The 20,431-nt window shown below is 43.0% G+C and overlaps 1 protein-coding gene across 1 annotated transcript; it reads left to right on the top strand.

The window, feature by feature from the left end:
• The first annotated feature begins 433 nt into the window (after nt 1–433).
• Nucleotides 434–19,267, top strand: kpna6 (karyopherin alpha 6 (importin alpha 7)). The gene is made up of 14 exons (XM_064347564.1): nt 434–588; nt 4,973–5,106; nt 5,480–5,575; nt 5,713–5,812; nt 5,952–6,046; nt 6,127–6,258; nt 6,535–6,623; nt 6,973–7,072; nt 8,069–8,232; nt 8,692–8,770; nt 9,079–9,204; nt 9,496–9,623; nt 12,397–12,587; nt 12,882–19,267. Exons 1-14 carry the CDS (start codon nt 585–587, stop codon nt 13,067–13,069), a joined length of 1,626 nt encoding a protein of 541 aa, XP_064203634.1. The 5' UTR covers nt 434–584; the 3' UTR covers nt 13,070–19,267.
• The last annotated feature ends 1,164 nt before the right edge of the window (nt 19,268–20,431 follow it).

Here is a 20,431-nt window from a genome sequence, read left to right as displayed (position 1 = left end):
CCCACTCTTACCTTGCCTCATAATCAGAAATACCACAACGCAGAAGCGTCATGGCACTGGTCACAGGTTGTAAGCCATCTTACAAACCACCACACATAGTGGCCATGAACGATGGCCCTACAGCTTCACTTTAATTTTTTTACAATGATAATATAAATTTGATACATTTTTAAAATAACGTATAACTAAACAAATCTTTATACCATTTCGTAGTCTACATGATATGCATTAGTTTAACTGCTCTAATTTCCCCCGCAAGAGTCATTTGCGAAATTCACAATGCAACATAGCCACATATAAAATATAATGTGCACAATATTATGGAATGGATTTTTGAGCGACATTACCGATTCTCACAATTTGGAATCACTGTGGGGGCATTTCATATTAACGTTATAATACCAGGCAGCGTTTCGAGGAAAGGGGAGGGGAAAATAAATCTCCGACATCATATTTGTCCAAGCGAGGCTTCCGTTTCTCTCCGACATATTGTCTGCGGACAGCAAATTCTGGAAGGCTGAGAGCGCCCAAGGATTACGATTTATTTATCGTAAGAAACGGAGCTATCGGACACATCTGATAAAATGGGTGAGTTGCAAATGTTTGTCTTCAAGGCAGGGTTAGAAATAGCGTACATTTTAAAATACTGGGTGAAAGAATACCTATGTCGTGATTGTCTGGCTGGTTTTCGGTTTTACGCTTGCTAATTTAGCTACTGTTGGGTAACTAGTCTAAGCTCTTGGTTGAGCAGCGGACTAGCTAGCACATTGTTAGCTAATGTTGAATGACGGGGACACGACATGCTTCCTTTAATCTTGTTAGACTGACTAACTAGCTAATTCTATTCAGACCAGTGATTTTGGCATTAGTTAGCTAGCCAACCTAATCGTCTAAGGCTTGACCAAGCCTACCCAAACACTGATTTTGTGGTAGTTTGCTAACAGTTAGCTTTTGGGTAACGTGGTTGGTCAACGTTGGCTAACGTTAGCTAGCTGTAATGGAGACGGATGGTTCGTAACTGAACCGCCAGTCGGCCTTCAGATTGTAGCCGGCTAGCGCTTTAACGTAGCTAAACGGCTTACTAAAGGGGCAGATCTTTATAAGAATCTAACGTCATGTCATTTTCAAATAAAAATATTGCTGGTAACTAGCTCGCTACGTAACGTTCCGTACAGTTAGTAATGGCTAACGTTTGTTTGTCAACTATTTAACTTCTAGATATTGTAATATTGATATAACAGAACATTAACCTTAAATTTTCAAAGGTACTGCGACTTGATGTAAACTCAGAGAACGTACAGCGTAGCGCAAGGCTAGACAACTGGCGGCCCCAGGTTCAAGTGCGGCCCACCGTTAGCCGTAGTTTACTCTCGGCCCTGTCAACACCGAGGGAAATAAGCAGGTTGGCTAACGTAACATATGCGTTGTCAGCCTCCTTAGAAGCGATACCCATGGGTATGTTTTTTTTAAAAAAATGTCTACTATGTTTACATAAACTTGCATTTCATTTGCACATTGTTTTGTAAGTACGTCAATGTGTGGGAAGTGTTTAACGGACTATTAAGGAAAAAAGGAATCTAGACTCTAGCCCCCCAGAAAGAAGCAAACTGAAGAATGGTGGTGTAAGGGCTCCACAGATGATGGCTGTTTTGGATTATGGTGTAGGCCTATCTGAGAAGACTTGCTGGGTGGGGTAACGTTATTGGAGTGTACTTTGTCTTATTGGTGTTTTTGCCATTGTCGTTATATGAACATGTACAGTAGGAATGCATTGTATCTGGGTATGTCATTGTTTGCAAAGCAGCACATTCAAAATATGGTTTTTCTACATTTGATTTTTTCTATGTTTGCCTCACTTTTTCTGTGCACTTTATAATACTTTGCTGTTAAGTGTTGTCAACAACTTGAGTTTTTCCTTTAATGGGAGGTCAACGGGTTGATCTGATGTTATTCAGCCATTCTGGTCCCTACCAATGAGTACTGAAAAAGTGCAGTGATGGGAGGCCTGTAGATTTACTATAATAATTATGTCAGCATCATTTCAGCCCTGCTCTCGTGCTGATGCCCTTCTCTTTGGATGGTGTAGAAAGACGTGTCTCAGCATTGCTGGATTGGTACAGGGCTCACCTTTTGTCTTTTTTTCCCAAAAAACAAGGTCCTGAACTTTATCTTTGAATGGGTGACTAGTCAGATACTACACATGTGTTAGGCCTGTATGTTACTTGCATCTTTTGGCCCATGGATACCTCTCTTGTGTTGTTTGGGGGAAAGGATATCTTGGAAATGTTTAAACAGGCTTAAGCCTGATTTATCTTTTGTCGTGCAACCCTTTTGACAAGTGTTTTGTGTTTATGCTTCGGCAAAGGGCTGTGGAGAGGGTTCTGTTGCCTATGGTAACGAGACGCGAAACTGCTGATGTTTACATCCGTGAAAGCATTGCACCACCCCGTGAAATTACTGAGAAATAGGGGAGGAATAAATGTAATATCTGCTTTTGTTTTTTTTTTTTTTTAATGATGCAAACAGCAGGAAGAAGGCGGTCTGTCACTCAGATAAACCAAAAATAATGATATAGTCAAGACAGTGAATTTTGGTGTTCCATTTGGCTGTCCAGTCAACACTGCGACAAAGTATGATGTTTTAGTTTTACAGGCATTTAGCAGACACTCTTATCCAGAGCGACTTACGTTGTATCCTCTCATCTGAAATAGCTCTCGTGTGACGGTCTGTGGGCGCCCTTCTATTTGTGAGAGCCATGTGATAGTGCACTATAACAGGAAAGACTGACTGATCAGAGTCGGTGCTTAACTAACATCGGTTGCGCTTAACTAAAAAAGTTCTGCTGCAATGGCTGTTTCCCCCCTCCTCTGCGTAATACCAACACACTTTTAAACCGGCTGTGCTGGATGTGTATTGAGGCCATGCAATCAGTGGATTTGGTTCCTTGTTAATTATCAGTAAAATTCTTAGACAAAAGAGTCAGGTTTTGAGAGGGGGTGGGGCTGCTGGCTTACTTCCTCAAGTAAGGAGCCCCCACCCTGTGATGTCATTTGCTCCCTGAATGACTCAGGATGTGCCATGCCAGTGGAGTGACTACATATGCTGAGGGTGGACAGTTTGGGCATTTGTATAAAATCTGTGATTAGCTGCTCAATGAAAGTGCTTGTTTAGGACTGCTGGGGGTTTACGTGCAGGTGATAAATGAATGGCCATTTATTAGGGCTGGACGATATACCGCAGCGATAATTATCAAAATGCTTTTGGAAAGAAAACGTAACCACTGTTATCAGTTGGGTGTTGATAAGACAGCCAATCAGCACTGAGGTCGTACAGCTTCCATGTGATCATGTGATGTGTTTTTGTCAACCACATGGAAGCTGCAAGGGCCAATCAATAACTGTGGTTAAGTTTTTTCCGGAAGCATTTCACACGGCCTCTGATGCGTGGTTGTATACTACCGCTTCAGGTGTAATTAAAGAGAAAAGATGAAAAGAAAGGCAATACACCACATGGTGGCGATGACTGTTACTGCTTTTGATAATTGTTGTCATGGTATATCCCCCACCCCTGCCATTTATTTGTCCTTGTGTTTTTCCCTGAATTCTTGACATCAGGGATGTGCTGGAAAACGTCCTGCATGTTTCACCATTTGGCTTTTGCTTGGAGGCTTTTGACATGCATTGGTTTTCCCTCAGAATACAGATACTGAAGCTAACGTAAGTCTGAGTGAATCAAAGGCATTTGGATTTGAGTCCTCTCGGATAGGTGGATTTGCAAACCAGCTTTGTTAAGACATTTTTGGCAGGAATTGCTTCTGTCTGCGCTCTCAGAAGTACGGATTGAGGACAAACAACGGTTTGTCCTCAATCCGTGCTTCTGAGATTCAACAATAGTTATAATAAAACACCGCAGCCGCACACAGTCCTGTGGTAGCACTTTGTCCAATACCGATGTGGTGCTGTTAAAGTATAAAGCTTTGTAGGAATTAACATTTAGTGTTGTTTCGAATTGTAACGTAACCTATCACAATTACTGAATCTTAAACAGTTGAATGCAGAAAGCATGACTTGGCAGTGAGGCTGATTGTCTCTCTGAGCTGACCACTTGCATGAATTTTGCAGTTTTGAGTAGTTTCATGTGTATGTTAGGAACTTAACGCATAATGAGGAACTTGTATAACCACTGTTGAAAATTGATGCATATTGGCCTATGTGAAACCAATTTTTCATGCATTTTTTCAGCCATAAGTGACAGGCCTACATGAGAAGGCAGTGAATGTGAATGTTGTATGTGAACAGGCTGACTACAGTGAAGTGAAATGAATGACGCTGTCAGTAGCGTTTCCTCCCCCTGCCTTGTGTTTCTGTCATTCTCAGGCCATTCAGACGTGTGCCCCTTTTGCAGTAATGAACCGAGTAATGCCTGCCTCCTGCGGGTGGAGTCAGGCACAGTGCAGAGGTCCACTTCTTTCACTGGTGAAGCCAGCAGTTGGTTGCTCGCTGGTTTTGGAACCATGCACAATGTTAGAGGCTTGTGTGGGTGCTCAGCTCTGATGCAGTAGCCTGCGATCTCTGATGTCAAGCTGCTGTTGATATTGTCTTGAAGTTGGAGTGGACAGGGATAGCACTGCTGTCTTCTGATTCCTCATTTAAGTGTCTTTCCAGGTTACTGCATTTTATTCATGCGCCATTGTCTTTAATAGTGAGGGCCTGGAAAGCGATGGTAAGCCCTTGTGCTGAGGGTACAGAGCAGGACACTAGCGGCCTGTCAGCTGGGCCGATGTACATTCCTCTCATCGTCTGTAGTCAGAACGAAAGCGGAAGCCAGCGTGAGATCAGCACTGACCTCGACGTGTGAAAGTCAGAACGAGATCGCTGCCAGACCTTCAGTCGGCCCCGCGTTTGTCGCAGTCGCGTTTCACGGCTGGAGGAACCGAGACGCTGACAGAGGGCTGTTTGTGTCTCGCGAGCAGAAACCACAGCGAGTCCCGCGAAGGATAACTACAGAATGAACCGCTACAAGAACAAGGCCCTGAACCTGGAGGAGATGCGCCGCAGGCGAGAGGAGGAGGGCATCCAGCTCCGGAAGCAGAAACGAGAAGAGCAGGTACCCCCACGCACCCCTCCCACCTCTCAGCCCTTTCTCTCGCTCTTACCCTCTCTCTTTCTGCTTCCTAGTCCCTGCACATCTGCATCTTTTTGTGGGCTGCACTGCTGTAGACTGAGAGAATCAGTTTAGTACAGCATCCTTTTCAAAATTAAGAATATAAACTGCAGACGTGTGCCATTTCTATCCCTGTCATGTGTTTACTGCAGTTGAAGTCATGTAGCTTGCTCAAGGACATGACAGCAGTTCAGCTCGGAGTCAAATCCGCTTAATCGGTGTGCTACATGGCTGTCACTCTGAACAATTCGGTTAGGACGAATAATTGGGTTCGGTGTGTGCATTGAACCCCCCCCCGCCCCTTTGTGATTGACAGCTGTTCAAGAGGAGAAATGTGGAGATGCTGAATGAGGAGGTGGGAGTCTTTGACAGCCCCCTCATGGATGCCTTCATCAGCTCCACTACAGCTGGGGTGAGTTTCTGCCCCACTACCATCAGGCCCGTCCTGAGCAGGGTGCCACTGTTTCGGCTTGATGCCGTGGCCAGTGCGTCCAGTCTGGACTGTTGAGCTGTGCCATGCTGAGTAAAGCACTGGTGATTGTGTTCCAGGAGGGCGTCATCACCAGAGACATGGTGGAAATGCTCTTCTCTGAAGATCCTGAACTCCAGCTTGCCACCACACAGAAATTCAGAAAGCTTCTGTCAAAAGGTACTCACCTCACCTCTCTCTCTCTCTGTCTCTCTCTGTGAGTGTGTGTGTGAGAGAGGGGCTGTTCTAGGTGGGAGCAACAGTATGTTCCGTTTATATCTGTATCCTAATGTCTCTGTCTCCATTGTGTCTTCTCTAGAGCCGAATCCTCCCATCGATGAGGTTATCCACACCCCTGGTGTTGTGGAGAGGTTTGTGGAGTTCCTGAAGAAAAGTATCAACTGCACACTGCAGGTGGGTGTGGTTGTGACTGGCCAGTTGTGACCGGAGCGAGAGAAGCATTAGCTCTGACTCCATCTCTTTCTCCTCCCCAGTTTGAGGCTGCCTGGGCACTCACCAACATCGCCTCCGGGACGTCCCAGCAAACCAAGATTGTGATCGAAGCTGGGGCGGTGCCCATCTTCATCGAGCTCCTTAACTCTGATTTTGAGGATGTGCAAGAACAGGTAACCCTGGACTGTTATGACCAGATCCTTTCTTTCTTCAGTTCTATCAGATGTTCTTGCTTCTTTGCTCTTTTGAGTCCATGGTTTAAATGAGGCAGAAGTGGTAATACAGAATAAGTTGTCATAGCTCTTCATTAGTTCACACAATGAACAATGGGTTAATATTACTTGCATTCATCAAACAAAGGCAGTCAAGGGTGAGTTTACTTGCCTTTATTTCAGAACACCAAACACAGTTCTTCTCGAAGGTATCTTCTGTGTTTCCCATCTCTTTAGGCCGTGTGGGCTCTAGGGAACATCGCAGGTGACAGTGCTCTGTGCAGAGACTATGTACTAAACTGTAACATCTTGCCACCTCTTCTAATGTAAGTACTGACCTCCAGCAAAACTGCCACAATCAGCGTTTCTTCAGTGGTCTCAAGTCTATTCAAGGGTCTTGTCTACCTTGGCGGAAATCGTTTTCATTACATTTTTCCCATTGACTATATGTACCTTGTCTTCTGTTAATGTTATATTTGTGAAATTCCAAGTAATAGCAGTGTTATTGAGTTTGTTGAACATGTCTTGGATAAGTTTGGTGTTGTGTATAAGTGCTCAAAAATTATAAGCATACTATAGTTAAAACATTTAAACCTGTGTGCATGCACATACGCTAGTCATTCTAAATGTAGGTGGAAGCAAGTCTTCTGTTTTTAAATATTATTCCATTCCTAGGTTGCTGACCAAGTCCACCAGACTGACAATGACCAGGAATGCAGTGTGGGCGCTATCAAACCTGTGCCGAGGAAAAAGTCCAGCGCCTGAGTTTGAGAAGGTGTCCTATGATCACACCTTAGAAATTTAAATGCCGTTAAATCTAATTGCTGTGGGTCTTTTTCAGTAATGGATGTAAACTTAAAAAAAAAAAAGATTCACAAACTGCCAAACTCATGAGGATCTGACGTTAGACAAAAATGCATAACACTCTAGTTGGTACTCAAAGGTAGACTAAGCGAAGGATTGAACAACCTCCTCCCACTGTGAATTATACACAGAGAGGCAGGAGTGTGGGATACAGTAGACACAAGTGCCTTAGCATAACCTCTCTGTTGTGCCCTTTAGCGTAATTCAGTTTCTTCTTGCTCCACTCCACATTTGAAGTGACTAAATTTCTATACAGATCTCCTTCACATTGCTGCAAGCTGAGAAATCTGAACCAGATGACATATCCGGTACAAGGCAAAAATCTAAGTTGTTTACGTCATTCACATAAGACTAGATAAATAAATCTGCTAGCGAACCAGAGACGTTTTTATTATTTCGCTGTACATCATTGAAGCCGTCTCATTCGCCAAAGCAGCTTGCACAGTGAGCGTTAGTGATGTCATCAGACTTTGACGTCGGTCCTCTGTAACATTTCGGAGCTATTTCACCTCTCTGGAATGCGTCTGTTCCTCAGATGGTGAGGGATACAATACCCCCACACAGCCCAGATATGCAACAGACAATACTGCAGGAATCTTTATTTTCAGATTAAGTTTCACCACAAATCCCAGATACATTTATATACGTTTCTCATATTTTTTGTCTATACGTTTCTCATTTTTTATTATTTTTTTTTTAATAATTACTTTTTATTTGTCTTGGCGAAAAACCTGTCCAAACGTTAAATTGCAGTAAATCATTTTTGGTCATTTATTGTTGCTGCATAATCAAATTTCTACATAAAAATTGCAAGGAAGCCTTTTGTGTTTTAACACCTTTCATTCATTTATTCACTCACGCACACACACCCGCCTGTCTGCTCACACTGACGGGTCCTGTTCCCCAGGTTTCGCCGTGCCTGCCCGTCCTGTCCCGGTTGCTGTTCAGCAGCGATCCAGATCTGCTGGCGGACGCGTGCTGGGCCCTGTCCTACCTCTCAGACGGGCCCAACGAGAAGATCCAGGCCGTCATCGACTCCGGGGTCTGCAGGAGGCTGGTGGAGCTGTTGATGTGAGTGGGCGGCCAGTGTAATGGAACAATCCACAGAGCTGTGGGCCGCAGAGAGCAGGGGAATGTTTCCTTGCTTGGGGCCTATGCTCAGGGGGTGACAGGGCAGCAGAGACGCATTCCCTTGTAGAAGAAACTACAGGACGAGGGGGAGGGGTAGAGGGATATAGCATAGTGTATTAGAGGCACCATTCTTTCAGAATATTCCAGACGACCCTTGTTGAAAGGTATCGGCAGGGCTGGGGATGGGCTTACATAGCTTTAGTTTTCTGAATGTGCAGGAACAAACATTTGTTCGAAGCTCCTAATTTTTCACTGTCATTAAAACTTGAGCCGTCTGTGGAACAGACTGTACAGCACTCAGGGAAAGGTCAGCTCAATGATTAGTGAGCTCTGTGTTTGTGAATTCATTTAGTTCTGTGGTAATGTAGCACTCGCTGATGTCCTCTCTCACTCCCACAGGCACACAGACTACAAGGTGGCCTCACCAGCCCTGAGGGCTGTGGGGAACATTGTCACCGGTGATGACATTCAAACACAGGTAGGTACTCATGAGAACCTACCTCCTGTTCAGCAGAGATGTGGAATAGTTCTTTCAGGGGGGATGGCTGATGTAACGCAAAGGAAGTGGGCAAACTGTCCCTTAATCCTCATTGTGGTTGGAATAAAACATGAGTTAACTCTGTTTCTCACGAGTCCATCAAAGGAAATTTCACTCTGTAGCAAAAAGTAATTGTGCTAAATCTTTGGTAAGACATTGTGACTCCACCCATCTTTGGGTTAATGAAATCTTTTAAAGTTATGGAAAGTTAAAGTCTGGAATCAGCCCCTGCATGTCTTGCGTTTCAGGTGGTCCTGAACTGCTCCGCCCTGCCCTGTCTCCTGCACCTCCTGAGCAGTGCCAAGGAGTCCATCCGCAAGGAGGCCTGCTGGACCATCTCCAACATCACGGCGGGGAACAGAGCACAGATCCAGGTACACGGCCAGAAACCGCTTCAGCAACCCCCTTCTGAGTACAGACCTTCCTCATTTTCCTCTACAGCTTGCATACCACCAAACAGTATGGAAGCACTGAAATAGTCTTCCAACCAAACGATCAGATTTTGGTAGATGTGTCAGAAATGGGAGCCCCATTAAGGGGGAGAAAGGGGGAAGTTTTCCGGGCTGCAGGCTGGCCCATTAGGGTTTCTGGGAGTGGCGTTTGGCTTGAAGCCTCCAGTGATCTGAACTCCATCTCCTCGGTTTTCTCTCCCCGACTCCTTCCAGACGGTAATAGACGCCAACATCTTCCCCGTCCTGATTGAGATTCTCCAGAAGGCGGAGTTCCGCACACGGAAGGAGGCGGCGTGGGCGATCACAAACGCGACCTCGGGCGGGACCCCTGAGCAGATCAGGTGAGCGGGGGGCTCAGGGATGGTAGCAGGACCACCTCACTGTTGGAGGCCACAGTGCAAATCCTGAAGTTCTAGCTTTTATCAAAGATGAGTTGAAACGTGCAAGGATTGGTGTATGAAGACTGGATGACTGGGCTCGTAGGCAGAGCCAGCAAGGGGGAAAGAATCCCACGTCTATCATCATTCTGCATCAAGCTAGCTCTCATTGCTATTTTAGTAATGTCAGCAAATTGCTTTATGTTGTTTCCTGAACATCAGCAAAGGTATTTTGGCTAAATAAACTGAATAGGTCTCAAGTGCTCTTCCTACCTGCTTACAGACTGGACAAATGATCAAATGCATGAATATTATGGGCTACGTTTGTACAGTTTAATGGCCAATTTAAATGTAGCAGGCAGAAAGAAGAGACGTTAAATGCTCTGAGCCGTGTTGATTACATAATCTTTTTTTTTTTGTATAAATTTTAACGTCCTAAAATATTGTTCTATGCTTTCACATCGTAGTAGATATTTTAATCTAATGCGTTTTGAATGTGAGTGAAAAGAAATCCGCTCACAAAGCTTTTCCTGGAGTCAAGAACACTATCGCCTGTCGTGTCATTCACATTTTTATTAGTGTGCTATATAACTTTAGCTAATGGAATTTACCCGAATGACTCGATTATTAATTCATGAAAATGAATCGATCAAAGGAATTATTGAAAATTAGCTTCCCTAGACACCACACACAACGTTTGGATTTCTGTGGCATCACATTGCTTCTCGAAAGCTTTAAGTGGTATTTTCACTGCGAGGAAGAATGCAATTAAGTTACACTCTAGGACTCCACTTGTGAGTTTTACACTGTTGCCTGTGGCTTAATGTAACAGATTTCTTAAGTATTGTTTTATTTTTTGCCTGCAAAGGAGGCTAAACTTGATTAACATATTGTAATTTGAGGCATCTATGCTAAAGCAGCTGTTCTATGAAACCGAGCTAGAGGACAGAACCAAATCGCAGCAGTGTAGACTGCTCAGAACTTGGCTGCCTACCAGGCCACAGAAACGGTGACGTGCTCGGCGGAGGCCATTTTGGCCCCGTTTGCTCGATGTCTATCGGCCTGTCCTCCCCCTGTCCGTGCAATTACTGTAATCTGGAGCAGGGACTGACAGCAAAAACGTCGCAATCTCTCTCCTTGACAAAGGGGCCTCATTATCGTCACGCCGCAGGTCCAGCCTGCTGGCTGCGCTTCCCTCCGCGTGCTGCTGAGCAGGACACCACGGGCCTCTGTGTTTACTTTAATTACATGCAATCAGAATGGAGCCTGCAGCGCAACCACTGCCCATCTCTCTTTATGGACATTTCCCACAATGCCTCTGCAAAAACGATCAGTGTTCTCTCTTCCCCCCTGTTAATTGAAGTTCAATACTGGGGGTTTTGATGAGGCGTCAGTGACTTTTTGAATTCCGGCACTGCTTTTCTTCATTCGGATGCATGTTATGGGTTGTTCTCCCTGTTTCTGTAGCGTAGTAGTCTGCTGTTGGGACACTGATACTCTCACATCATTAGCACGTCAGACATAAGATTAACAAGTCAGGGTAATTTGTACTACTTTTATCCCTTGTCGGTGTCTTGCTTGGCTGCTAACATGCCACACTTTGTAATTAATTGGTTACACTCAAGAACACACTTTCCTCAGTAATGCATCAGGAACAGACAAAAATGTTTAAGCCAGTAACCAATTTGGATAATGTCAGTTGTGAGATTAATTTGGGTTGTAATTAGATCCTAGTGGAAATGAAAAAATAGTGGTTGTTCAAAAAAACTTTTCTTTTTTAAGGCAATCTACTATAATACTCAAATACATTTGAATAAACAGCAGTTGTAACCATCTCAACATAAAGCTTGGAAACCATGTAAAGAAATGGATAAGCTGGGTGATGCTCTCCTCTTCAAAGTTTGAAAAGAAGATAGCCAGATGTAAATGCATCGCATTGGAATTTACATTGTTTGGTTAAGAGGTCTATGACCTTCATCAGTTATATTGTGAATGCAGTTATGTACTGTGATGATGATCAGTATGTATGGTCCCTCTCCATATCGTTGCTCTCACCGCAGCATGGCCTGGGTTCAGGCTGGCACATTGAGCATCATTTCTGACTGTAACAGCTTGCTGTCTGATTCAGTTCAATTTTGTTGACATAGTGTGTTCTACTGAGACTGTCCCAAAGGCCTTTTACAGAAAAACAGGAAATGACTCATTTACAAAAAGACTGAGCCTGAACACCCAAAAAACCAACAACTGAGTTAAATAAATAAATAAATAACCAATCGAATCCAATCAAAACTCAAAGTGGCAAGTGGCAAAACTCTGCAGTGTAGAGAAATCTTGGGAGGTGTACAGCTGTAGAGGGGGAGCCCCTCCCTGCGGGCCCGCCCAGTGTCAGGAGTTAAAGATGGCTTAAATGGTAATCGGGAGGAAATAGATTCCCCATCGGCAAATAATGATAGTGGTTGGACAGATTATAGCCTGGGGTATTAAACTAGCTGGTACAGACCGTCCTAGCAAATCAGTGTACGTTAATATACCAGTCAGAAAAGCAAGGACATACAACTAAGCCTCCTGGTCGCATCAGGGCACAGGGTGGGGGGAAGGGGCCGAAGCCCCAGGGTTGCAGGCATCGGCACTACTTTTTCACATAGACAAGAACCTGCTGTATTTAACTCTCTGTACAGAACTGACCTACTGTACACATTTGTCTTCCACCCCCTGCCTTTGCCCCGCCCCTCCGCAGGTACCTGGTGAACCTGGGCTGCATCAAACCGCTGTGTGACCTGCTGACCGTCATGGACTCCAAGATTGTGCAGGTGGCGCTCAACGGCTTGGAGAACATCCTCAGGCTGGGGGAGCAGGAGGCCAAGAAGGACGCCAAGCAAAATGGCAGCGGCATCAATCCCTACTGCGGCCTGATCGAGGAGGCCTACGGTACGCACTCTCACAAACCTCCTGACTGTGTTCATATCCCTACATCCAGCTCCTTTTGTGGCATCTCTGAGGAACCTACAATATTCAGATGTGCTGTTACTATTGTGAGCTGCTTAATATGTTTTTATTGTGAACACCTAATGGCCTCGAGAACATTTTGAGTGTATGAACAAATGTTTGATAATTGTGCTTCTAGGGACTAGAACAAGAACATATAAAGGCAGAATTTATTTATATTTTTTGGCTTTTTTAGCATAATTTGATGACTTTCCCTCTGCTTATTCCCTTCAACAGGGCTGGATAAGATTGAATTCCTGCAGAGTCATGAGAACCAGGAGATCTACCAGAAAGCGTTCGACCTGATCGAGCACTACTTCGGCGTGGAGGAGGAGGACCCAAGCCTGGCCCCGCAGGTGGACGAGAACCAGCAGCAGTACCTCTTCCCCCAGCAGGAGGCGCCCATGGAAGGCTTCCAGCTATAACTGCTCCGCCCCTTTTCGGCCCCCTCCCTCCCCCCCCCCCCCCCCCGCGCGCAGTCACACCATCGAAACCTACCGGTACGCGGCCGGGCCCGGCCGGGACGCCGCCACCATTCCGATCCAAACGCCCACCACCAAAGGCCCAAGCCTGCCGAGACGACGAGCAGCACCACACCACCACTGCTTCTGTTGCCCATGGTATATTCCTACTGGTTTCTCCAGTACTCGCGTTTTCACCATCTCTAGAGCCACATTTTGCCAGACACCATTTCAGAATAGCACTAGGCAGCCCGGGTCGGAATCCTTCGGGAGCACAGTGCATGCTTTTTGGAGAACTCTAGGATCCCAACGCTGTAGGATCAGAATAAAACCTGTCTGACGTGAGGAGAGATCTTCCTTTTGGGAAAGAAATGGGTATTTTTTTTTCTCCCCTCTCCGTTCTGTCTGTGCGGGTAATGTCAGTGAGCCACGTATTTATATACTGCAACAGAAAATGGTGCTCAGCTGCGATGTGTCCCAGAATCTAAAACGCATCATTCGTTCTCAGACCTTCTGTCTTTCCAACATAAGATATAGTATGTGTCACTGAGTGAGTTTGACACTGGATATCTAAGGTTCTTTTGCTACTGATACAGAAAGTATTTGTTTTCCTTATATTTGTTTTATGTTCCCACAATTTTTGAATTTGCAAGAGAATGACCTTAATTTGGTTTAATTAATTTTTTTTTTTTTGTGGGCTTTTTTGGGGGGAGGGGGGAGGGTCTGAGAATTAATTTAGGGCAGGGACCTGGGGTAGAGGCAGCATGAATTGGTGGTTGGAACATGGGTTGGGGCTACTGGAGATATCTTGGAAGAGGTTTGTGAGTTTCACAATGTATAGGTTAGTAGCTGATCAAAGGTGATATAACTAGTGATATAATATTTGTTGTGTGCCGTGTTATTAATAACGATAAATTTAAAGTATCGAATAAATTAATGAATAGATGCAAGATTTAAAAGTACACATCTGAGGGGGCAGGGCAGCTGCCTGCAGCAGCACATTATGTACATTTGTCAAACGGAGCTTATTTTTTATATATGCATATAGGTATAAAGATCTTTACATTTTGAGAGTCTTAATTTGGCTTTCATGGTTTTTTTTTTCATTTGTTTTTTGTTTTTTAAATTGAAGCCCAATGTAAATAGAGATGCTGTTAGCATGTAGCCCAGGCCTCACATACCCCCAGTTTGTGTACTTTATGGTTTCGCATGGTGTTAATATTATATTGCCGTCATTTTGCCTCCCTTGCCAAACACTTGGAGATAAATAGGATGTGGTGTTACACAACTCCTGTCAGCTGAACATTGAAAAATATTAAAATAAAACATAGTGATGTTCGGGGAAAAATAGTCGCAAGATAAGTTACAATTAACCTGAAATTGCATGTGTCTGACCCATAGGATGGTGAGTAGGACCTACAACTTTTGTCCAAAGATGGTTTTGGACGATGAGAATTTTCAGTGCAAGGCTCCAAGTTTTTAAATTGTACCGAACCACTTTAAAAAAGATGCATGTAGCACCACCGATTCATCTTTTCTCCAGCAGTTATAGTGCCCAGTTGCATTGTCCCTCCACATTGCTGAGGCATAGCTGGACTATGTGTATACCTGTGTGCGAGAGCTTGAAGAAGTACAAACCAGTGCACTGGTGAGGACATAGTTTTTTTTAGGAGACGCTGTTTTGGGGCTTTGGCTCGGTCTCGTTTAAGATGTTACAAATCCTGTGGCACTTGGAGGTGCTCCTCGGCTTACTGCCCAAGGTCCCAGACTGAATCGGAGCAACCAGGCAGCCTTTCACCAGTGTAATGGGATACGCAAGTTCTTGTGCCGACTAGCTGGGTTTATTGGTAGTGATGGGAAAGAGTGGCCTCTATAAATCTGAAACCCTTGAAAGGCGTTGCCTCATTGACCGTTGTATTATTGTTAGACACAATTTGAATTGCGCATGTAGTTGTTGCTTTGATTTCCTGATGAAAGAAAGGGAGCAGTTCATGTGGAATATTGGCCAGCCTTTCACTTTTAGGTACTCTCAAGCTGTCCTGGCTTGGTGCAGATATGTCTGCTTGTATTTCAGTTGGCATGACAAACTTTCTTGCCCATTGTTAGTTTAAGGATAATAGTTAATAACAGATGCAATTTATTTGCGCAACTGTCAAAAAAGGGTTTGCAACAATCCCGAATACTATATTAATGACCAGTACCTTTGTTGTTAAATGTGGAAAACCTCTCCAGACACAGTAATTTAAGAATGTTGTTTCAGACCTACACAATGGCAGCTGAATTGTAAGATCTCTTCAGTCTAGTTACTAGGCGGTGTTTGGATGGGAAATGTATTAGGGCGTTTGATGGGTCAGATTGATGCATGGTTTAGGGAGACGTCTTTGTCTTCCAATGTTCCTCACCTGAAAAGCTCTTGCTGTACATAGTTTATTACTATATATTTTTATATATTTGTTCTTTCCCCCAAAATCCATCTAGCTGATTATTCTCAAGCTTTGGCAAGGGAAAGAAGTCTTGCATTTAAAGGCAAATGTAACCAGAAATTTAAAATATATATATATATATAAATATATTTGCACACACTACTTTCACACATGCATACAAGACCAGCCAACACTGTACACACTTATACCCACCATAGCTACACAACACAACAGAGGAAAATGGCTTCCATAATCTAGCCTTGAAGGAAAATCTTTGCATGGCTTTTTTGTGCAGGCTAGAACAGAATTGTCTTTGACGTTCATGTGTAAATGCGCTCTGGATTCTTTTCTTCCTTTTCTAGATTTTCAGCTTCCTTTAAAAAATAAAAATGAGAGAAAAAAGAGAGTGAGAGGCACCCTCACTCACCCTGTGATCACATTGGTGGGTCATGAGCCCTTGTGAATTTGGAGTAATGCTGGCTGTTTTTTTTAACATCCCTTTGCTTACCTCTTTAAAAAACTGTGACTCTGCTGTTTTGTGGTGACAGTATAGCCACCATATTCTCAAATTGTGGAAGCGTTTTTCTCTACCTCTGCGCCATACGGACTGGATTGGTGCTTTATCGGGTTGGGGAGGGCGTGGTTGACAGCTAAACATTTTGGCAGTTGACATTGACAGACAGGTTCTGTGTGAAGGGCAAGTTTGTCCTATATGTGTATGCCCACCTTTATTCACCTCAGACTGTGGGTCTTGCTCTGCGGTTGGTTAGTTATTGAAACCTGAACCAACCAGTTTGTGCATATACCGTTGACAGTTGGTGGACAGAGTCCGTTTTTCTTTCTCTCAATATGTTGAGAATTTCAGTCATTATTTGGATGTGACAAGCTATGGTTCTTTGACCTTATTCCTTCCTTAATTGACTTTATACCTGAACATTCTAACCCTCTTTGATTTGTAGTAAATTTGTCAAGACCATTGCCTGAACTATCCTGTTATGAACCAAGTCACAATGCGAGCTCTTGGGTGTGTTATGTCAGTTATTGGTTAGATGGCCAACAGGTAGCTCCCAGAGAAATGGGTTTCCTGGTTACCCTGAACATGTAACATTTTAAATACAGTGACTTGCAGAAAAATAGAAAAAGAAAAAAGAAAAGACAAATATCTGCAAAGTGGCAACAAAAAGCAAAAAATTAAAAAAGTGCCATCGATCAGAACTTGCAGAGCATGTATTTATTTTCTTTTGCCTGACAAAGTTGATCAGGTTACTGTGGGATGTCACTGTATTTTTACCCAATGGAACCATCGCCTCTGTCTAGCTTTCTTGAATCTGTATTCTAAGCACAATCTCTAAAATTGATTTGTTGATTGTTACTCTCTGTACACCTATGAAACATATTGTTTGAGACATTTAACCTTTCAGCATACTTCGTTTTTGAAGTCAAAGCCTTTCATTAAATAATTCATTTCTTTCAATTCAGTCCTTCTGCTTGAAAGAAACACAAAATCCTTTGTTCCCGGTTCAGTACCCTCACCTGATATTGAAATCTGCTGTTAACTATGCAAAATGGGAGTGAGGCCTTCTGACCGAGGGCACTTGCTTTGATCCATGTTATTTCAAATTATGTAGAAGTGTTCTTTTTTTCACTGCCCCCCTTCTCTCTTATTTGTTGCATGCTGTTTGGAAAATTTCAGATTGTCAGCAGCTAAAGTGTTTAGTTTTGGGAGAGGTGGGGAAGGTGTTTTCACCACAGTCTCTTCAAATAAAAGAGCAAGAATACTTGCCAACTGGCATACATTTTTTGAGGTGAAAAATAGGGAAAACGTTATTTTAAATTTAAACCGCTTATAACTGCATGACTTACAGTGTAGATAAATTATTGCCCTGGTTGAGTTTAGCAGGCGATCTGTTTGTGGTTTATGGATGACGGGTCAGCCCACGGCTGCTTTGGAAGTACTCCCCAACCTCCGACTATGCTTCACCTCATTGGCTCGCTGCTAAAACCTCGCTCAACCTGTGCCTGTTGAACACGCTCCAGGTTCTTTTGTAGCTTGTTAGTTTTTGTCCTGTTATTTTCAAGACCAGTGAGGTATAAAGAAAAGAGGAACAAACAAATAAATAAAAAAATTAAGAAAACAAACAATGCACTCCTATTCACAAAAGTGCCAATCCGACCAATAAAGACTGAAGGTTGATGTATATCGTCTGTCTTTACGACTTTGTTTTTTACTTGAATATGCACAAATAGTGTGCAGATTGTTGCTGCTTTTTTCCTTACCTATAAAATTGCATTACCCACTACAATTTCTGTAAAGAAATGTGGCATAGTTGCAGTTGGTGCACTAAATTCTTTTATCGGATCAGAATAGAGGAATTAATCATTTAAGGTGTATATTGTTCATTTTTCTAATTTATTCTGTGGTACTTCATTCAGAATTCATCAGACCGAAGTCAGTGCTGTTGTAATTGCTTTTTTTCCCCCTGTCTGCTTTAATGCTGCAAACCCAAGTTGCAAATGTGTTCCAGGAGTTCAGCGTCTCGTCAGTCCCCAGTGTTAGTCATGATGTGTGTACTTTTGACACTGTTGCGTACTTTCATAACTGGGTTTTGCAAGGTGGTATAGGCTCTTGAATATGATCAGCCACATTTTGACGAGTGATAGTGCTAGTCAGTTTTTCAGGGATGTAGCTTCAAGCAGTGTGAATACAAACCATTTTGGTGTAGTGATCGTCCGACTAAATGTATACTTTTTAAAAATTGCTACATTTAGTCACCGGCTTTGACGTTTTCTTGCATTTACCTACATGTGTAATGTCTTGTTTTGTTCTACGTAAAAATTTATTTCAAACAGAATCATTTATAAAGTTTCAAGACATGATTTATAAATTGAGTGAAAATGGGTTATTTTTCTGAATTTAAAAAAATTGACATCTATTTGGAGTAGCAATAAGATGAGGATTTCAGACTAAATATCATCAACTCTCCTCTCAAACACTCCTTCAGGTATATTGTTCAGGCTCTTGACCGTATTGTTGGTGTACATAATTGAAACCACTGCTTGACTACATAAAGTCCTGGCTTCAAATGTAATGAACTCGTTTACAAAACAGAGTATCGTATCAAGTAGAGCTCTGGTTATAGGGTATTTCATATGAATGAATACAGCAATTGTCCTGATGTAATTGCATTTGCTTCTGAGAAGTGTTGAAAATGATTCAAATGTATTTTGCTTTATATCGACAAAAAAGGAAATGCAAGTTATTTCTTGTCTTCCGTCCTGGATATTGTACACTTTGTAATGATCCATAGCAGACATATCCATTATTGTCCCATTACAGAATATCTTCCCACAGTTTTTGTTTTCAAACTTCTAAGAGTGCTGACCTACAACTGTTTACAAAATGTTTATCATATTGGTAGAAAACTAATTTTCATATATTTAAAGTGGACAGCCCAGATATTTTGTTTGCTCCTTCAATTTCCTTCCTTTTAAATGTTTTTATTTTGAGTCCTTTTGATAGCTTGCTATTGCCCATGTTACTTGACGTGCGACGGACTTTACTTTACCGACCGTATGAATGAGTGACAGCACACTGATATACATGTAAACTGATCATGACACACAAACATGAACACACAAAAACAAACATGAAATGCATTCAAATGTCCAGAAGTTTTTTTCTTATGGTTACAAGTAATGTACAGAAAAATGAAAAAAAATAAAATCATCTTGCAATTCACCAATGTCCTGAGTCGATGCTGTTTTGTTGTATGTGGCTTGAGTTTTCGTTCACTGCATGGTAAATATGTATGTGGATCCATATAGAAATATTTCTATGTTCTGATTGCGATCAGGCACTAAATCCAGACCTTATGAATCAAAAAATTGGTTGCTCTTGCAATGAGGCTGCAGATGGAGGCAATTGGCAGTAGAGAAAAATGGAGCACTGACATGTAGTTTCGGGATGATTTGCAAGAGCACAGTACATCGTACATTTGAAAGCATGCTGCAGTCACTAATGGCGCTTTTCCACTGCATGGTACCGGCTCGACTCGACTACTCGCTTTTCTGGTTTTCCATCGAGAAAAAGTTGTGGATAGTACCTGGTACCTGGTACTTTTTTTGGTATCACCTCTGTCGAGGTTCCAAGCGAGCTGAGGCGATACCAAAAGGTGACGTGAGAACACTGCAGACCACTGATTGGTCAGAGAGAATCGTCACTAGGTTAGCTTACCCTCTCGCCTTTTATGCTAATGAGCAACCAGAGTCGTCTCGTTGTCTGAGCTCTGATGTAGGATTTCCCAAACTTTGCTGTTTTTTTTCAGCAGTCTTTTGTCTTGCTGCCTTCAGCCTCTTCTGAAACAAAATGTATCTCCTTGCTGTGATAAACAGCCACATACTGAGAATCAAGAACACCATCCCTTCGATATCCTCCATTGTTCCTATGTGTTGCATTGAAGATGACGTCACGGCTGTTTCATGCAGCGTCGCTATGACGACCAGCTACATTGACGGGGGTACTATCTGCAGTGGAAAACAAAGTACCTGGTACCAAAGCGAGTCGAGTCGAGTTGAGCCGGTACCATTCGGTGGAATGCGGCTTGGAGCAATGAGAGGAGTTGAAAGGGTGTGGGTGGCACAGCTATAAATGGAGAGGGGAAGATGCTGGTTTTGATGCATATTATAGATGGAATAGAGCTGGAAGGCAGTAGTTAGCTTTGTGTCAGGTGGAAAGAGATGGGTGAGTTTTGCATGAATAGAGTATAAAGAAACCACAGGTGTGTGATGTCAGAATGGAGGTGAGTTTTTTTTTTATTGTTGGTTGTACATAACTATTTGAAATTGATGTCTCAAAGTAAAACAAGTATGGCAAGCATTTTCTGGTCAGGAGCTGTTGGCATAT

The sequence above is a fragment of the Anguilla rostrata genome, chromosome 8 (assembly GCF_018555375.3).
Source record: "Anguilla rostrata isolate EN2019 chromosome 8, ASM1855537v3, whole genome shotgun sequence".
NCBI classification, from domain to species: domain Eukaryota; kingdom Metazoa; phylum Chordata; class Actinopteri; order Anguilliformes; family Anguillidae; genus Anguilla; species Anguilla rostrata.
Note: the sequence above shows the minus strand (reverse complement) of the source record. Positions and strands in the feature narration are given on the sequence as shown.

What these genes read in the sequence shown, in the direction of transcription:
- kpna6 (XM_064347564.1), top strand. An exon ending in AGCAGAAACGAGAAGAGCAG is followed by an intron (nt 5,107 to 5,479) that starts GTACCCCCACGC and finishes TGTGATTGACAG; the next exon opens with CTGTTCAAGAGGAGAAATGT. An exon ending in CCTGATCGAGGAGGCCTACG is followed by an intron (nt 12,588 to 12,881) that starts GTACGCACTCTC and finishes TCCCTTCAACAG; the next exon opens with GGCTGGATAAGATTGAATTC.